The 16,581-nt window shown below is 43.1% G+C and overlaps 1 protein-coding gene across 4 annotated transcripts in view; it reads left to right on the forward strand.

The window, feature by feature from the left end:
• Positions 1–16,581, forward strand: part of SH2D5 (SH2 domain containing 5) — a 195,693-nt gene that overhangs the window by 161,982 nt on the left and 17,130 nt on the right. For all 4 annotated transcript variants that reach the window (XM_069240028.1, XM_069240032.1, XM_069240027.1 and 1 more), the window contains 3 exons: positions 572–802; positions 10,893–11,064; positions 12,843–12,960. In XM_069240028.1, the coding sequence (XP_069096129.1) occupies positions 572–802; positions 10,893–11,064; positions 12,843–12,960 (521 nt within the window). The remainder of the gene's footprint in view (positions 1–571; positions 803–10,892; positions 11,065–12,842; positions 12,961–16,581) is intronic.

The following is a 16,581-nucleotide window of genomic DNA, read 5'->3' on the forward strand; positions in this document are numbered from 1 at the left end:
TTGGTAGATTTTGGGTCACTTGTTTGTTTGCTTTTGGAGGAGTGCTTATTGGCTGCATATAATTAGAAGTATCAGGATCCACATCACAGATTAATTATATTGCATAGAGTTGGTGCTTTCATCATTGGTTGGTTGTTTTTCTATAACTTTTCCTCATCCTCTATTGTAGGTTGATAGGAGTGTATGAATTTTGTCTAAGTGATTTGTGTTTACAGGATTCAACATCTGCATAGTTCATTGGTTGACTTAGTATCAGGTTTGGCAGTTGTGTAATATATGACTCTGATGCATTTGCAGGGTTGATTAGCTGTCAAATTATCCTTATCCTAAGTGATGGTTTGAACGAATATCCAATGCATGCATTGTCCTTTAACAAGCCTGCTTGTACATTTTATTGCATTAGAATTACATTATTGAGTGTCTAGACGTTTCTATCTTCTACATCAGCTTGATGAGAGTTTTTTAGTGTTATTTCTGTTACATGGGTTTTGGACCTTTCTCTAGTTGATTTATGTTTTGCATCAGTGTTTGTTTTTCAACTAAAACAGTATCTCTGTCCTGCCTTGTTAAGGTCCAAGTCATGAACCTGTTGCTGTGCCGCACCTTCCAGCTCCATTATCTCTCCACCCACCGTGAGGAGCAGGAAAAAACATTGAAGAAGCTACCCAAAGTAGAGCCATTCAAGGCTCCAGTAATTGTTCGAGAGCCGCTAGACCCAGAAACAATCTCACCTAACGTCAATGCACTGATCTCCTTTCGCAGGCTCCCATTTACAGGTGATGTGAATCACTTTGAGATCAAGGTAAGAAGGCTCTCCTATGTTTTTTCTCATATATTTATTTTCTTTAGTCTCATTTAACATTTCAGAAGCCCTATCATCAACATCACTTTGAGGTCTAAATATTACCCAATGGAGTAGGACTGTGGGTACCCCTAGTTCAGCCACCTGTTTCTAATGGATGCATCTCAATTTAGATAGACAGAATACTTAAGCCCGTAGGCAGCTTTAAAGGCGAACACTAGTCTTTTAAAGCCCCAAATCATTATCCAGCAAACTTGATTTATAGACGTCAATTTAGATATTTATGGGTTTGTTTACTATGTGTAGATTTCAAAGTAATAGTATTCATAACTGATCTTTTAACAAAGGCTAAAATACTGAGGTCTCAAGGGCTTGATAACCGCTTTTAGTATTACTCAAGCTCTACTGAACTTATTTTATCGACTCGAATGAATAGGAAGATAAGTCAGGAAGATGAAACGTATCCAAATACAGTAAGTGACCTGCAGGGTCTAACAATCACTGGCATCAACCAAGAGCTAAAGAACAAATCCTACCTTTCTATGAGGCATTGCTTTGGAATTGTGTCACTGAGATAGCGGTGGATTTTAAGTTCTGGAAACAGATCCTGGACACAGCTTGTATATGTCTGAAGGTAGTATGCCTTGACTCTGAAGGGCAGAGCTTTCAGACTGTTTCACACATTCACAGTGAGTCTAATTGGGTTGTATAATGGAATAACGACTGCCTTAACCATGAATTCCTTTACAACGACTTTGGAACAACGTGTGCGTCTTTACAATGAAAGCCGTCACAGCAACTTTCTTTTACCATGAATATGCCTTTACCATGAAAATGTAAGTATTTTACAGGTGATTATAAACCCTTTTAAAATAAATGTGTATATGCATAATGGGTTTATATTTACCTTTAAAATACTTATCTTTTTGTGCTAAAGGCATGCATGGTAAAGACAGACGTGTGGTAAAAAATATTATAGGTAAGCATTAATCATATATATTACCTACTGGTAGTTATAGTTAGAACCATGTTTCCATAGGAAAAGCGTGTTTTGACTTGCCTATATCTTTGGCGCCGATTGATGGATCTTCACAAAATGTTCCCATGTAAGTGTGCAGGTAATTCTTGTTGTGCATGGACATTTTTGTGTGAAACCTGTCAAACAGGGGCTGAGAAAAAAGGAGGAAGGTCAAAAAAGTGCATTTCCATGTTAATTCCCTAGAGTTTTGAACCCAACTACAGCCCGAACCACTGAACAGAATTACACCAAAGTTCGCAGAAAGCTAGAGTTTGTTTCACAGATGGTGTTTTTTGTTATTTGGTGTCAATCCATTCAGTAGTTTTCGAGATATTAAAGGAAAAATAAATTTGTATAAGGCAGGGGTTCCTTCATGGTGTTTTCACAATTATTGTGGCAAATTCACAAATGCACACAACAACAGAAATGCTGTGATTGGCTGGCTGCAACTTGAGCAGAAATTTGCAGCTGCCATTTTAGGTAACCGGACACGGTCCCCAGGGATGAAAATTAAAATCAAAAGTACTATAATGGGTCACGGTAGAGGTACCCTGACCACAGGGCTGGAATATAGAGGTCTTTGATGGACCCCTGATGTGTTTAATATTTTGAAAATCATTTTTTTTTATCCACATGCAATATTCGTGAATTGATCACAACCGTCAGCGCAGCCCCACCCTTCGTATACCCGCTCAGAGACTCACATATCCACTTTCAGACCCACTCAGGCACCCCTCACAGACCCCCTCAGCGACTCATTCACACACTCACAGACCCACTCAGACACTGGCATACCCACTCACAGACTCATTCTCCCACTCACAGACCCACTCAGACACTTACAAACCCACTGAGACACTCACACACCTAGTCACAGACCCACTCAGTCATGCACCCACTCACACATCTACTCAGTCTCAGGTGCCCACTCACAGACCCACTCAGAGACCCATGCACCTAATCACAGGCCCACTGAGGTACTCACACACACACAGACCCACTCAGAGACTTATGCATGCAGGTTTGGGTGGTTATAGGGGGTTGGCCACAAGGCCTGGCTGGTGGTTGCACTAACATATAGTAATTCATATTACTTTACATTTACAAAAACATAGAAATTCACTGAAAAAAACAAAGGTTACAGGAATGTTATAGTTAGGAAATAGAATTAAAATAATACAAATTCACTTAAAAAAAAACAAAGGTTACAGGAACGTTATAGTTAGGATTTGAATTTACTCGCACAAAACCATAGATATTCATCATTTATAGTTACGGTTAGTTCAAGTAACTATAACTCGTGCCCCAAAGGTAATTATAACTTGAGCCTTCGCCATGCACTGCTAATTACCCCATATATTACATCACTCATGAAATTTTTGATAACATCATTGATAATATCAATGTAACATTTGCCGTAAAATTATTTAGCAGAAAACTGTGCATGGCAGGGGTGTGAGTTATAGTTATCTTGGGGCACGTGGAGACAGGGCCAGAGAGCGGAAACTCGCCCCGAAACTGGTTTTACCTTTCACGTGTTGTCCCCAGGTAGCCACACAGGGAGAGTCGTGCCATCTTAAAGGAGGCAAGAATGTGGCATTCTGGGTTAGCCAGATGCCTCACATCACAGGAACTTTGTCACTAGGTAGGAGAGAACCCAGTAACCCATCGGCTAGTGACCACATGGTCCCCTAAGGGTATTGTTCTGGAATAATCATGGCACCCCTGGCACGTTGTCCCTCAGCACTCACTGGACTTGGAAACTCCACAACAAGGAGACCACACTCTGAACCCGTTGGAAGCGCACAAAGTGAGTCTGCAACTGCTGCACTTTGGTCTAGTGGAATTTGGACCCTGTTCTGAATGCCTAGCTTGTGGAAACACTGATGCTCGTCCCCAGTTCAAAGCAGTCTCTCGAGGGGTCAGTTGACTGGCCCCCAAAACAGCACTGGGGACATTAAAGCTGAAAGAGACAAGACACCTCTGGTAGCCTCGCAGGAGTCTTGCCACTACAGGACACCGGGCTTCCCCAAGGACAATTCAGAGATAGCCAAAAGATGCACCCGTGTCTGCTGGACTTGTGAGTGTTGATTGTGACTGCGTTCATCACCAAAGACGGACACCAGCCTCCACCAAAGAAATGCCCTGTGACTGCTGTGTTACAAAAGCGTAGGGTCTGCATCAGCAGTCCTTGGAACCCTGCATAGGGGACTTTGTGGGACCCCGAATTCTATGGACAAAGTCACCACCACTCACTTGTGGACCAAGGACTCAACCGGACTTCACCCCCATAGTCCGCACAGCATCAGTATCAGGTTTGAGTTTGCATTCCTCAGCATCAGGACCATTCCATTATCGTCTATGGTGGTCATCCTGTAAAGTTTGGATCTTGCTCAAAAACACTCTGGTGGCTAGGTAATTGTTCAAAGTATCCTCTCTGGCCCCCGGTTCTTCAGGACTTGGTCGCCCAACTCGGGCCGGAGTTGCTGAACTAACTTTTCAAGCTTCTAAAGCTTTTGTTGATCAATGCTTGTTTGCGGGTGATGCTAAAGTTATTTATTCCTTTGAAATTATATATCTCTGGAACTCTTGGTGGATTTTGAAAATAAAGGCGGTCATTCTGACTTTCCCGCTGGGTCGGCGGGCGACCCCCAGAAGGCCGCCGGCCCAGTGGGAAAGCCCCTTCAACAATGAAGCCGGCTCCGAATGGAGCCGGCGGAGTTGAAGGGGTGCGACGGGTGCAGTGACACCCGTCGCGATTTTCAGTGTCTGCTAGGCGGTTTTTACCGCCAGGACCAGGATGGCGGGAAGGGGGTCGGAATCCCCATGGCGGTGCTGCGAGCAGCGCCGCCATGGAGGATTCTTTGGGGCAGGGGTAAACCGGCGGGAAACCGCCGGTTGCCCTTTTCTGACCGCGGCTTTACCGCCGCGGTCAGAATTGCCCATGAAGCACCGCCAGCCTGTTGGCAGTGCTTCCTCCGTCCCCGGCCCTGGCGGTCCATGACCGCCAGGGTCGGAATGAGGCCCAAAGTCTCTAAAGATTCATAAAAATTGAATCTATTTTTCTAACCTGGTGTCTTGTTTATTCCGTGTCCTGTGACTTTCTTATTCTGTTGTTTGGTATAGTTAAATGCTTTACACTTTTTTTTCTTTACTAAGCCTTACTGCTTGCAGCCAGAGCTACCTAAGGTTGACCTTAAGTAAGTAAACATACCTGACTGGACCCAAGATGGTATTTGTGAGTGTACTGCACAGTAGGGCTACACAGCCATACCATATAGAACACTCCAAATCCTTACAAGATTTAAACAGGACAGCAGGGTTTTTACATTTTTGGATAGAGGTACTGGTTTTGTCAGGGCAGCAGGACCAAATAAAGGGTCACATAGCTCTTTCTGTGTCACTTCTTCCATCAGCAGCGTCTTAGGCTTGTATTTGCAGTGCCGTGCATGTATTCTATATTGTTTTCTCCTTTTGTATGTTTAATGGTCAGTAGGATCTGGTCAGTGATTGGGCAGTTTGCCTTTGTATGTACTTGATTAAATATCATTTGTCCGTCAAGCCAACTCGAGAGTTCTGAACTTTACTCGTGGCGACTTAAGCAGTTTACGACAAATAGTACCTCTGTTTTAGTGTAATTGAGGCAGATGTCTTCTTTGTCCCGAAATATTAGTTAACTGATAGTTAATTTCTTGTTTATGTGTATCCTTGCCCATTAAAACATACTAAAGAAGAGGCAATAATGACATTTAATCGTGGTCAAAACATCCTTGTTGTACAAATAAAAACGTAACAGAAGACCACGTCTGTTCCGCTACTTTATGGTGAACACAATTACCTCAAACTGTTGAGAGTTCCTAAAATTGGGTTTATATTCACACTCGATCCTCCTTTCTCCAAAATGCCTTATTTAATTAGAAAATTTGAAGTTGGCTCTTTCTTTCACTTTCACATGTGGCCTGGAGCAGGTGAAATATTGTCTGGGGGAGGCAGGTAGCATGATTATGGGCCTGCTGTAGTCTTAGAAAAAGATTATTTGGGAGGCTGATGTAGAGGCGATTGCAGTAGTCAATGCAGGATGTCACCACTGCGAGTATGATGTCAATTTTCTGTGTGAGGTGAAGGAGGAGAAGGACACCTCGATACTGGCAGATACGGTGGAAGGCAGATATAGAGACAGTGTTTTATTGACGTATGGAAAGACTGTTGTCAAGTAGCACACCCAGTCCAGGGTAAAGGAAGAGTGTCGGAGTTGTTGGTGATAAAAATCATTAACAGTCCATAAAGTTTCCTATAGTAATGTCACGGACGTCATTTAGGGGTCACCAGGGATCGCAGCTGCAACCCCTGGCTTGCCCCTTGCGACCCCTGGTACTGCTTTCGTGACCCTTGGCCTCAGAGGTGGCAAAGTCAGTGCCAGGAACACAGTGACAGCCCGTTCTTATAGATGTCGTTTGGAGCTCCACTCTCTTTGTTTCTCTGTGTTTTTTATTACACTAATATTGAATAATGGTTCATTATTCAATAATAGTGTAATAAAAAGTGGGGTACAATTAGCTGGAATATGACCTTCCCTGATAGCTAGGGTAAGTAAAAATGCTTTCGAATGCATGTGGTGTGCGTGGTTACGGGTGAATGTGTGTTTTCATCAGAGAAAGAGCGTGTCTTAGTGTGAATGCATGTGTTTGTGTAAGCATGTGCGTGTGAGTGAAACTGAAGTTCAAAGGGCGTGTGATGTCACTTCTGCTACACCTGGCATTTTGGTGAATTGATGTACTTGGACATCTAGACCTCGGCCATATCCCGCTGTGTCTATGCTTTAGACACAAAGTGGATGGCAGATCAATAGATGACCTGCCGACGTTCCTTTTCCCTCATCTTGCTTGCATTGTCTCTTCCTTATCTAACTTCCAGGTCTATGAACTGCCAACCACAATCTAATCCTACCTTTACAAGAAGCTAGTAAAATGCCCAATACCATTCTTTGTCATTTTATTGGGTCGCCTTTTGACTTTTTCCGCTTCTTAGGCTGTATACCATGTGCCTACCTTTTGTTATGGTTTAGGTCTAGTGACCCTACATTTTTGTGGACGCTGCTCTAATTAATCCTAAACCGAAGGGGTCTGCACCTTCCTAGGTAGTTTGCAGCGCTTAACAGAAAACAGAAAGAAATAAAAGGTTTTCAGAAATATATTCCATACTTCAGGATGAAATTTACAGTAAAACCCCATCCCTATGTAATCATAAGCAATTGGTTACATTCCTTTGTTTCTGTCTCTTTTTTAAATGCTTTGTTTTACAGTTTTTTCAGTGCGTCTTAATCTGAGCTGGTATTCTGTCTTGTGTTGAATTAGCCTAGACAGTGTTCCATTTTTTGAGACATTTTTTTGATTGTTGCTGCATCTTCTGTATGGACACAACAAAGTTTAATAATGTTTGAATGGTGGTGAGTAAAAACTTTGGAGTCACCTTTTACTAGGAGGAGTGTTTCTGCAGATTATTAGAATAGATTACGGAAGCCAACGTAGTTTACTTTCTTGATGAGTCTAAACATAGGTTTGTGTGGGTAATACTTGCTGGTGAGAAGGAATGTGTTAGAGACTTGGTTCATATTTTCGAGCGTGATCAGGCTGTGATTTGTCGAGGTGAGCAGTAAATCAGTGCTTAATTTGTAAATAAAAACGTGCTGGTTCCCAAAGCTCTCCACTCAAACAAGCGGCTGCAGTAATTAAATGTGCAAGCACAGAATACTGAGGCAGAGTAATCCTGACGCCATCTCGGTCCTCTTCAATCCATTTAAAGCCACTCCCTGCTACTTCAGCTCACTCTTGTAGCTTTTTGCTTTCTCCCTTTGTGACACTTTTTCTTTTTTACTCTTCCTCTGTGTTGCCTATAATGTGTCTTTTGCTCGCAGTAAATTCTTGAGACAGAAAAATAAGTGTCGGCCCTCAAAAAAAAGTGCCGGAGCCCACACCGGAAACCATCGGCTCAATTTGAGCACTGCAGTAAATAAATATTTAGAGGAAAAAATATGATGTTAATTCAGTGGAGTTGGGACACTTGTACCGTGAATTGTACCTGGGAAAGCGATTTGTTTTGGTAAGTCTAAGGAGTTGCTAAAAAATAATGTGCATTTAGTAGTGCACAACACCAGTGTTTAACGCTGCAGCATGAGGACAAGAGCCACAGGGGGTCTGAGCAGCACTGTTGAGAACACATTGATGCAGCATTTTGTTCTTCTTGTGCACTCTTAGCAGTAGATATTGCAACGGTCAGGTCCATTCTCTCAGATAACTGTGGAGTTAGGAGAGCTCAGCATTCCCATTGTGATGATACAAGCAGTAAAACCCCAGTTTTGAGGAGAATCCTGTGACAGCAGCCATCATTACTATAATTTGTATTATTATTTGGTAGCTTTATAAAACGTGAAACTTCCCCAAAGTCGTTAGACTACTTCACAGTTAAAGGAATTACAGAAGTACAATAATAGGGCATCAATAAACATACGTACATAGAATCACTGCAGGTGAAAGAAATATTTACAAGTATTAGAGTACTGCGTAGTAAATGGTCAACTTTACATGTAAGTCACTGTAATGATGCACCAAGACGTAGCTTTACAAGAGATCATTGCAGCTACAAAACATATTTACAAGTGAGCAGTAAAAAACAAGGAGATGAGTTCACAATAAGGAAAACGTACAAAGGAAAGGTGGGAGCAGGGAAAATACTTTAAAAGTTGTGGTAAGAGAACTTATATAAGGAGTGAGTTATAAAATTCATACAAAAATACTGAAAATGAAGACAAGGGCAACGACTGAGTAAGAAGAAAAAAAATTGTAGAGAGCAAGAGCATTGGTCTTGGGAATAGAGAGAGAAAGCAAACGATAGAGAATAAGCAACGGTAAAGAGAAACAGAAGCTACATTAAGAAAGAGTAGCGAACACAGCAGTATTCAGATCAGAGTCCTTGAGCTGATTCGGGGAGGCTTTACGTACACAGAGCAGTTTACTTTCTTCATGTCAGGTGACAATGGCACAGGTGTTTCTCCTCATTTGAGTTTGGTCCCAACCCTCTTTCGCAGGACGATGCCCTTGGTCCAGCCTTTCGCTAGGCCGTTCCACAGAACCTCTGCTTGAAGTCAAAAGTGAACTTGAATATTTTACAATATTGCTCGTAGAGGCAGCTGGTGTTTTTAAACAGTGGCAGCTGATAATGGCAGCAGTATGGGGGAGTGAAAGCAATGTATTTACCCCTGGCTATTGCATTTGTGGGGTTGTTGCTTCTGTCAAGTCACAAGTCGACCTGCCCAAATGGTTTGTTCACATGAGTTAAGCACAAATAGCCCTCTCCTCTTACGTTGAAGGTTTTGTTAATCTGAACAGGACACACAACTACTTGGCTACAGTGAGCTGAGCACGAAATAAGCAAGGAATGAGCAGCTCAGGCATATGCAGGGAGGTAGAGAACTACCTAAAGGCCTATACTATCTAACATACCTTTCATGGGTCTAACATGTACTCGGTGCTCCCAACCTCAATCCCTCATGTACACCACACCATGTTATACACACACCTCACACTGTAAGGGAAGTGAGGAGTCCAGTCATGACACACTTTAGAGATTAACCAGAAGCCAGTAGGCAGCCATTCCAACTTGGGGTGCCATTAAAATGCCTGTACTCTACAACATTCATTGAATTGCCACCAACCATCAGTCGTGCCATGACCTTGGCATGGGGGTGGTAGTCACTCGTGTTAAAAGTCATCTCACTTTAGGTGACCAGAGGCAGTGTGCTTGGGCACAACCTGTACTAAAACATCTAGAGCATTTGCCAGGAGAGTCATTGCACAACTTTCTGTGCAGAATAAAATCTGAGACAAATGTTGAAATGAGGAGGCTAAGTAGGGAATTACTGTGCCTTTGATTTTCAACCCACAGATGTTAACAATTTATGTTTAATGGCCGAATTTTAAAACAGTTTATAGTCTCTTTGCTGGCATTCTCAGTCAGCTGACTGACCTTCTTCAGGGAAGGTTATAAAGCTTTAATTTTCACAAGGCCCTCGGCACGTTGTATTTTTAGTTCTGTGTTGATGACACATGAGATATTTATCCTCATCAGAAATCTCTGGGAGGATGATTTCCCCTCACTGTGATTACTAGTAAGCGTAATAACGTGTAATAGATTATTCATTTGGTAATGTGGAATGTGGCTTTAATAAAATCGCAGTAGTGGACCTCTCTGAAAAGACTTCTGCTGATCGCCCCAGGTAGCTGTAGCTGACGTCTTCCCGTTCTCAGTGGTTCAGCAGAGTAAAACACACTTGGAATGTAACTTAAATCTCTGTTTCTGTTTATTCCTCAGTGCTATGTAAAAAATTCCAAAAGCATATATTTTTGCAGGGGGACTCCTGCTTCAACAGTGTGCATGTGAAAGGATAATACCAATGCATACATTAAAGTCCTCCATCAAGAGAATTTTGTGTACCATTGTTTGAACACATAGGACAAAGTTGAGGATTTCAATGCAGAAAGTGGTACAGCAGTTGACCCCTGCTATAATGGGAGCAAAACGATGTATTGCGATGATTGTCATGCTTATAACCTGAGTGGAAGAAAGAGGTGTTAAAGAAAAGTGGTGTCCACATAGACCTTAAGGTCTGTTAAAGTGATTAAAATGTCTATACCAGTGTTGGAAGTACAAGTTGTGGGGTCTTGAAGGCCTGTTTGGTTATTTAATGCATGATAGCGATAAGTGTTCAGAAAGAAGACCACTTCTGACAGTGTGTCACTGCAGTGTTTGGGATTTGATGTTTATCAGGAAGATAAGGCTTGTACACAGCCACATTGTAAAATCTTCCTCCGGTAGGATGTTAGGGAAAAAGTGACATCTTGATACTTGCCAATTCATTAGCTTTTTATTCTCAACCTTATTGGAATACAGTGTCATCCCTTGAAAATCCTTGATGATGTTAATATTATCCACCATGGGTAACATCCTTCTGAGGAAACCCACAGAAGTGAGCATTAGCAGGAAAGCAAGTCCTTTCTTTTCTGGTTCTCATTTTAGGAAGAAAAGACAGAGCGATACAGCAGGAATAGCACCAGTGACTCAGCACAAGAAAATCCTTTCGGCTCCCTCAACTTGGTGCGGAAAAAGGCAATCCGCAGCAAGGTCCTCCGTTCAGGCGCCTACCGTTGTCACAGCTTTGAAACCCAACAACATTATGATGGAGACGTTTGTAAGTAACTATGTGTATATACTGAGAACCCTGTCATGCTTCTGTGAGTTCTTTTAGGCTCAGTGCATTGCTCTTGCCTTTACGCTGTAAGGAGAGAGATGTGAACAATGCACTGGTACTGTGCCCAATCTTCCATACTTCTGCTGTGAAGGCTGTCATCAACACACTTTACTACCATGCAAATTATTTTCTACATAAATCAACTGATGTTTAAACGATTATTATAACTTTTTTACCACCACATCTGTTCCCTCGCCAGAGGTGGGGCAAGAAGGGGAGAAGCTGTGAAAAAGGCAAACCGATCAATTTATCCTGTTCCCTTTCTGAACAATACCATTTATTGACTGAACCAGTACAATTTATTTCTGATGGTGAACAGTGTATTACTCCTTCAATTCAGCAGACACTGCCATCACTCTACAAGCATATGTAGGCAGTACCTCCCAGTGCGGTCACAAAGCAGGTTGAAGTTCTTAATCCCATCAGAATAAAACCCAGAGAAAAGCAGTTGTGCTGGCATAACAATAGACAGTCCTCGGTCATGAGCATCAGTGTGCACAGTGCTAGTGCGCAGGTTCTATTGTTCATCCAGTGCAAAGTGCCTTCATCAGGTGTTCTTCTATCTAGAAACTGGATGGTACGTAACATACCACAACATCCAAAGACCATAAACACAGGATATGCATGGCAAACACTCCTTTGTTCTGGTGCAAAATCTGTAGGTGTGATCTGCAGTTCCTCTGGGGAACACACACCATCTGTATCATTAGGAAAAAGCTACCCAGATAACAGCTGTGGATCATGCAACACTAACTCTGAGTCACAGGCATACTTATTGAACCTGATCATTCTGCACTATTGCCCACCGGTGCCATGCAAAAGATCTACCAGATCATTTCTGGTATCTGTATAAGTAGGACCCTGCACCCATTCTATGCTGTTCCTCGAACTTCTCATACACAGATCTAACAGCTTTCTCATGACCAGGAGGATGTGACATTAGTGTGCCTTGCCCTTGTGGTGCAGGTCATGGAAGAGGGAATCACAGCGTTGATAGTGGCAGCTTAAATCTGGGCATGTGCCTGGGCCAATGGGGTGAATAGTGGTGGGGTCATCTCTGCATTGCTGACTTCAGCAGTTAACATGTCTCCACAGAGCTGCACAAGCTTGAAAATCTCCTTGAGTAGGCTGGCAAAATGCCATGTATATGCAGCAGGGGACAAGACAGAAAAACCCAAATGGTATCTTGCTCTTTTTTTGCATTACCAGAAGAGTACTTATGCCAGAATACATGTGCAGTCTCCCTAGCCCCGTTTGCATGGGTGAGCACCATATACCATCTGCTGCACATGGTACACTTCTCCACCAAGTTAATTTGTTGTGCAGACTGGACAAACCAGGTGAATAATGGATCGCATGTGCAATCCTGGAATAAGCCAGAACACCTTCATGATCTGCGGTCAAACATGACGTCAGAAAAATCCAAACCAAATTTAGCTATGTCTATAACCACAACAGAATAACTGCTGTCTGTCCACTATTCTATGTTTTTTTGTCATTGAAACCCCACACTTTGTACTGCGGTAGTACAGAGTTAGACAACATTCCCAAAGTAACATAGTAAATACTAATAAATACAAATATTGTCTCTGAAGTCAGACTTAAAGAGTGCACCTCTTACCGCTTACTAAATTCTGAGTCTGAGCAGTCTGTTTTTGTTCCTGGTTACGATGCCACAAGATCTGGATTGGTTTTTATGTCTCTTTTTTTCCCTACAGACCGACCAAGTTGGGTGACCCCTGCTGTAGGAGCCTGCAGCTGTGGCAGTACAGCCCACCTGCCAGAGAGTGAAGCTGCACTCAGTGAAGCCGTCTGGTCTTTTGCCGGTATCCGCAGGTTAGTTTCAGAAGACCTTTTATCACATGCACTAATGTGGCAAAACGTAGATCGGAAGTGGGGGGCTTGCTCCCTGGGAAGTTGAAGAATAACTAGAGAGTTGGGATTGAGGTCAATCTTAGTCTCTGTTTTTTGTGAAGGGTATGCACAGACTTGAGTCCCATTCTCACTGCATTGAACCTAAGCAAATACCGAACTGATGAGGGCCAGCAAGGTTGAAAGCTATCAGGTATTTATTCTAATCCAATGTAGGCGGGACTGATCCTGACATTTCCTGGACTGTTCATGTCGGAACAGGAGCAAGGCTATTTGCATATGGCTGGTCCCTGTCTGGGCTAGTATAGTTGGTAAAATAATAATGGTCTGGAATTTGTATGGAGTAATTATCAGGGGTTGAGATTAATTCAAGACTTCCACCCACCACCCTAAATCTTTAACCATATTCTTGTATTTGTTGTGGGCTACCCCAGTGAAAGCAGGTAAAGAAACTGGCAGCAAGATAGGAGCTTGCCTGCATTTCAGAAATGTCTCGATAATACATTGTTTACAGAGCATGATGGAAGAAAAAGACACCCTTTCACCCCTGAAGTCTTTTGCTGATGCAAGCAAAATAGTTCATTTTATTACAATCACATTATTCAATGCTTTAAACAACAAACTAGGAGCCTACTTCATTGAGCCTGCTCTACTAGAAATAGAATTGTGGATCAGCTGCCTATCTAGCTGTAATTTACAGTTCATGTGTGTACCGAATAAGTACTCCCTATACCTCCCAGAGTGGGTTTTCCCCCACAAAGTGTCTTCCTGGTCTTTCAGGTGATTGAAAGACATACATTAGAACAATTATTAAGGCATGGCTGACAAAGGTTCAAGTTTGTTTGGACTAAAACTAGGCCCAATGAATATAAATATCTCCTGTTATTCTGTAATAGAGCATACACCTTGTTGATTTACAATTAGAGTACTGGGAATTTGGATTTGAACAGAAGAGTGTAGTATATGATGAACAAAGTCCAGTTCCAAGTACATTATATTCTAAAGTGAACCCATAATATACCTTACCCAGTGCAATGGGGCTAAGATGCTCAGTCCTCTTTGAGATGACTCTAAATGATGCTCAAATATATCTCCAATATAAAGCATAAGAGACATCTTGATGGAACCGTCATCAAGTCCCATAGGGAGATACTGCAAGAATACACAGAATGGGATACCATGCACTGTGAAAACATAAAAAATGTATTATTGATTAAAACGTTAGCTGCACATGTGATAGTTTATAAATCATGTATTGTTTAGATTAGGATTAACCGAGACTGACTTCAAAATATCTTTTTCATAGCAAGACAATTTACTTCTCAGAAGGCAGAAAACATAAGAATTTTATTTTGTTGGAGAACCCCTTTAGCACTTAGATTGGACACCCTTATTTTAGCATTAGGCCCGTGGCCTGAGTCTCTCACATTCATGTACAATTTTATTAGTTTTCCTATTTTTTTTTTTTAGCAAAGTCTGCTTTTAGCTAGTTGTGTTTATTTTTTTAAGTTCACGCTCACATTTTATTAGCCAATATACAACATGTACGCTGTGCCTTATCCAAGGTTGCCTTGTACGGTACATGATATGCCAACTCGTATTGCCAGCCCAGAAGCCAGTTCCTATCCACAAGACAAGTCATTACATCGGGACTGTTCTCTGAACGCTGTATGGGTTATTGCATGAATAACACATAGGCCTAAGGAGGGTAGATGACATTCCTGTCATGACCGTCCTGGTACACGTAAAACACTACAAACAGCATTGCTGATCCTGGCGCACTCCAGACAACAGACTAACCCCTGCTATCCTATTCAGGTATGGGGTCAGGGTTACTCACTTAGATCAGTACAGGCAGAAAGGTTGCAACCACTATGCTCTTAGATCTAGACATAGGGTTTCAGCATGAATCTTTAGGCTTTCTAGAATCATGCAAAATGGTGTGGTTGTTTATCTTCTTTAACTCGGTTGTAATTATGAGTTCGATGGCATCTGTCGCTGTAGATACACATGTTGTGCATTGCCCGCCATCTGGTGTTGGGTCGGAGTGTTACAAGTTGTTTTTCTTCGAAGAAGTCTTTCGAGTCACGGGACCGAGGGACTCCTCCTCCTTGTCTCCATTGCGCATGGGCGTCGACTCCATCTTCGATTGTTTTCTTCCCGCCATCGGGTTCGGACGTGTTCCTTTCGCTCCGGGTTTCGGAACGGAAAGTTAGCTAAATATCGGAAAAATTACGTCGGTATTGTTGCGTTCGGGATCGGCTTAGATAGAATCAACACCGAATCGAAGAGTGAAGAGCTCCGGTACCCTTTGGGGTAGTTTTCGATCTCCCGTCGGGGCCTGGTCGGCCCGACCGCATGTAAAACAACGCTGATGGAACAGACCCCGTTCCGTTTCTGTCCTAAATGCCACAACAAATACCCGTATACAGACCAACATTTGGTCTGTAACCTGTGCCTGTCGCCTGAGCACAGTGAAGAGACTTGCGAGGCCTGTCGTGCGTTCCGGTCCCGAAAAACACTCTGTGACCGTCGAGCCAGAAGACTGCAGATGGCGTCCACGCCGACAGCTCACCGAGAGTTCGAGGAACAAGAGGAAGAAGAAACCTTCTCGATCCATGAATCGGACTCCGAGGAATTCGACGACCAAAAAACTGTGAGTAAGACGTCGAAGCCAGCACACAAGAAAAGTGACAAGGCCCAGGGGACGCCACTGCCACCAGGCCATGGCTCGACCCATAAATTTGGTGACCGACCATCGGCACCGAAAAAGGGCGAAATAGTGCCGAGATCGTCCGACTCCGGTCGAGACACCGGCACGCAGCCTTCTCGGGACCGAGAAAGTGCTGCTGAAAAACATCGACGCCGAGATAGCGGAGCCGAAACTGCTCGACGCAGAGACAGAGGCACCGAGGAAGATCGACGCCGAGAGGGTTCGACTCCGAAAAAGAAGAAGGTCACCTCGGAGCCGAAAAAGAGTACAGACAGGGTTTTGGTGCCAAAACGACCCGCAACCGACCCAACTACCGGTTCCTATACAGAGGAGCAATCACTGTCCTCTCAGATGCGAAAGCATAGATTTGAGGAAGAGTTGCAATCCACCGAAGTGGACCACACTCAGAAACGTATTTTTATACAGGAAGGAACAGGGAAAATAAGCACCCTTCCCCCTATTAGGAGAAAAAGGAGACTGGAGTTTCAGTCAGACCAAGCACCACAAACAAAAATGGTGAAAAAGGTAACTCCGCCACCTGTAACTAACGTTTCACTGGCACAAACTCCATCACATTCCCCGGCTCACACCACCATGAGCCAAGGTGACCAGGACCAAGACGCTTGGGACTTATACGACGCCCCAGTGTCGGACAACAGTCCAGAGGCGTATCCTACAAAGCCCTCACCACCGGAAGATAGCACAGCATACTCACAAGTGGTGGCTAGAGCAGCAGAGTTCCACAACGTGTCCCTACACTCGGAACCAGTCGAGGATGACTTCTTATTCAACACCCTCTCCTCCACCCATAGCTCCTACCAAAGCCTGCCTATGCTCCCAGGAATGCTTCGGCACGCAAAGGAAATCTTCAA

This window comes from Pleurodeles waltl, chromosome 6 (assembly GCF_031143425.1).
Source record: "Pleurodeles waltl isolate 20211129_DDA chromosome 6, aPleWal1.hap1.20221129, whole genome shotgun sequence".
Lineage (NCBI taxonomy): Eukaryota > Metazoa > Chordata > Amphibia > Caudata > Salamandridae > Pleurodeles > Pleurodeles waltl.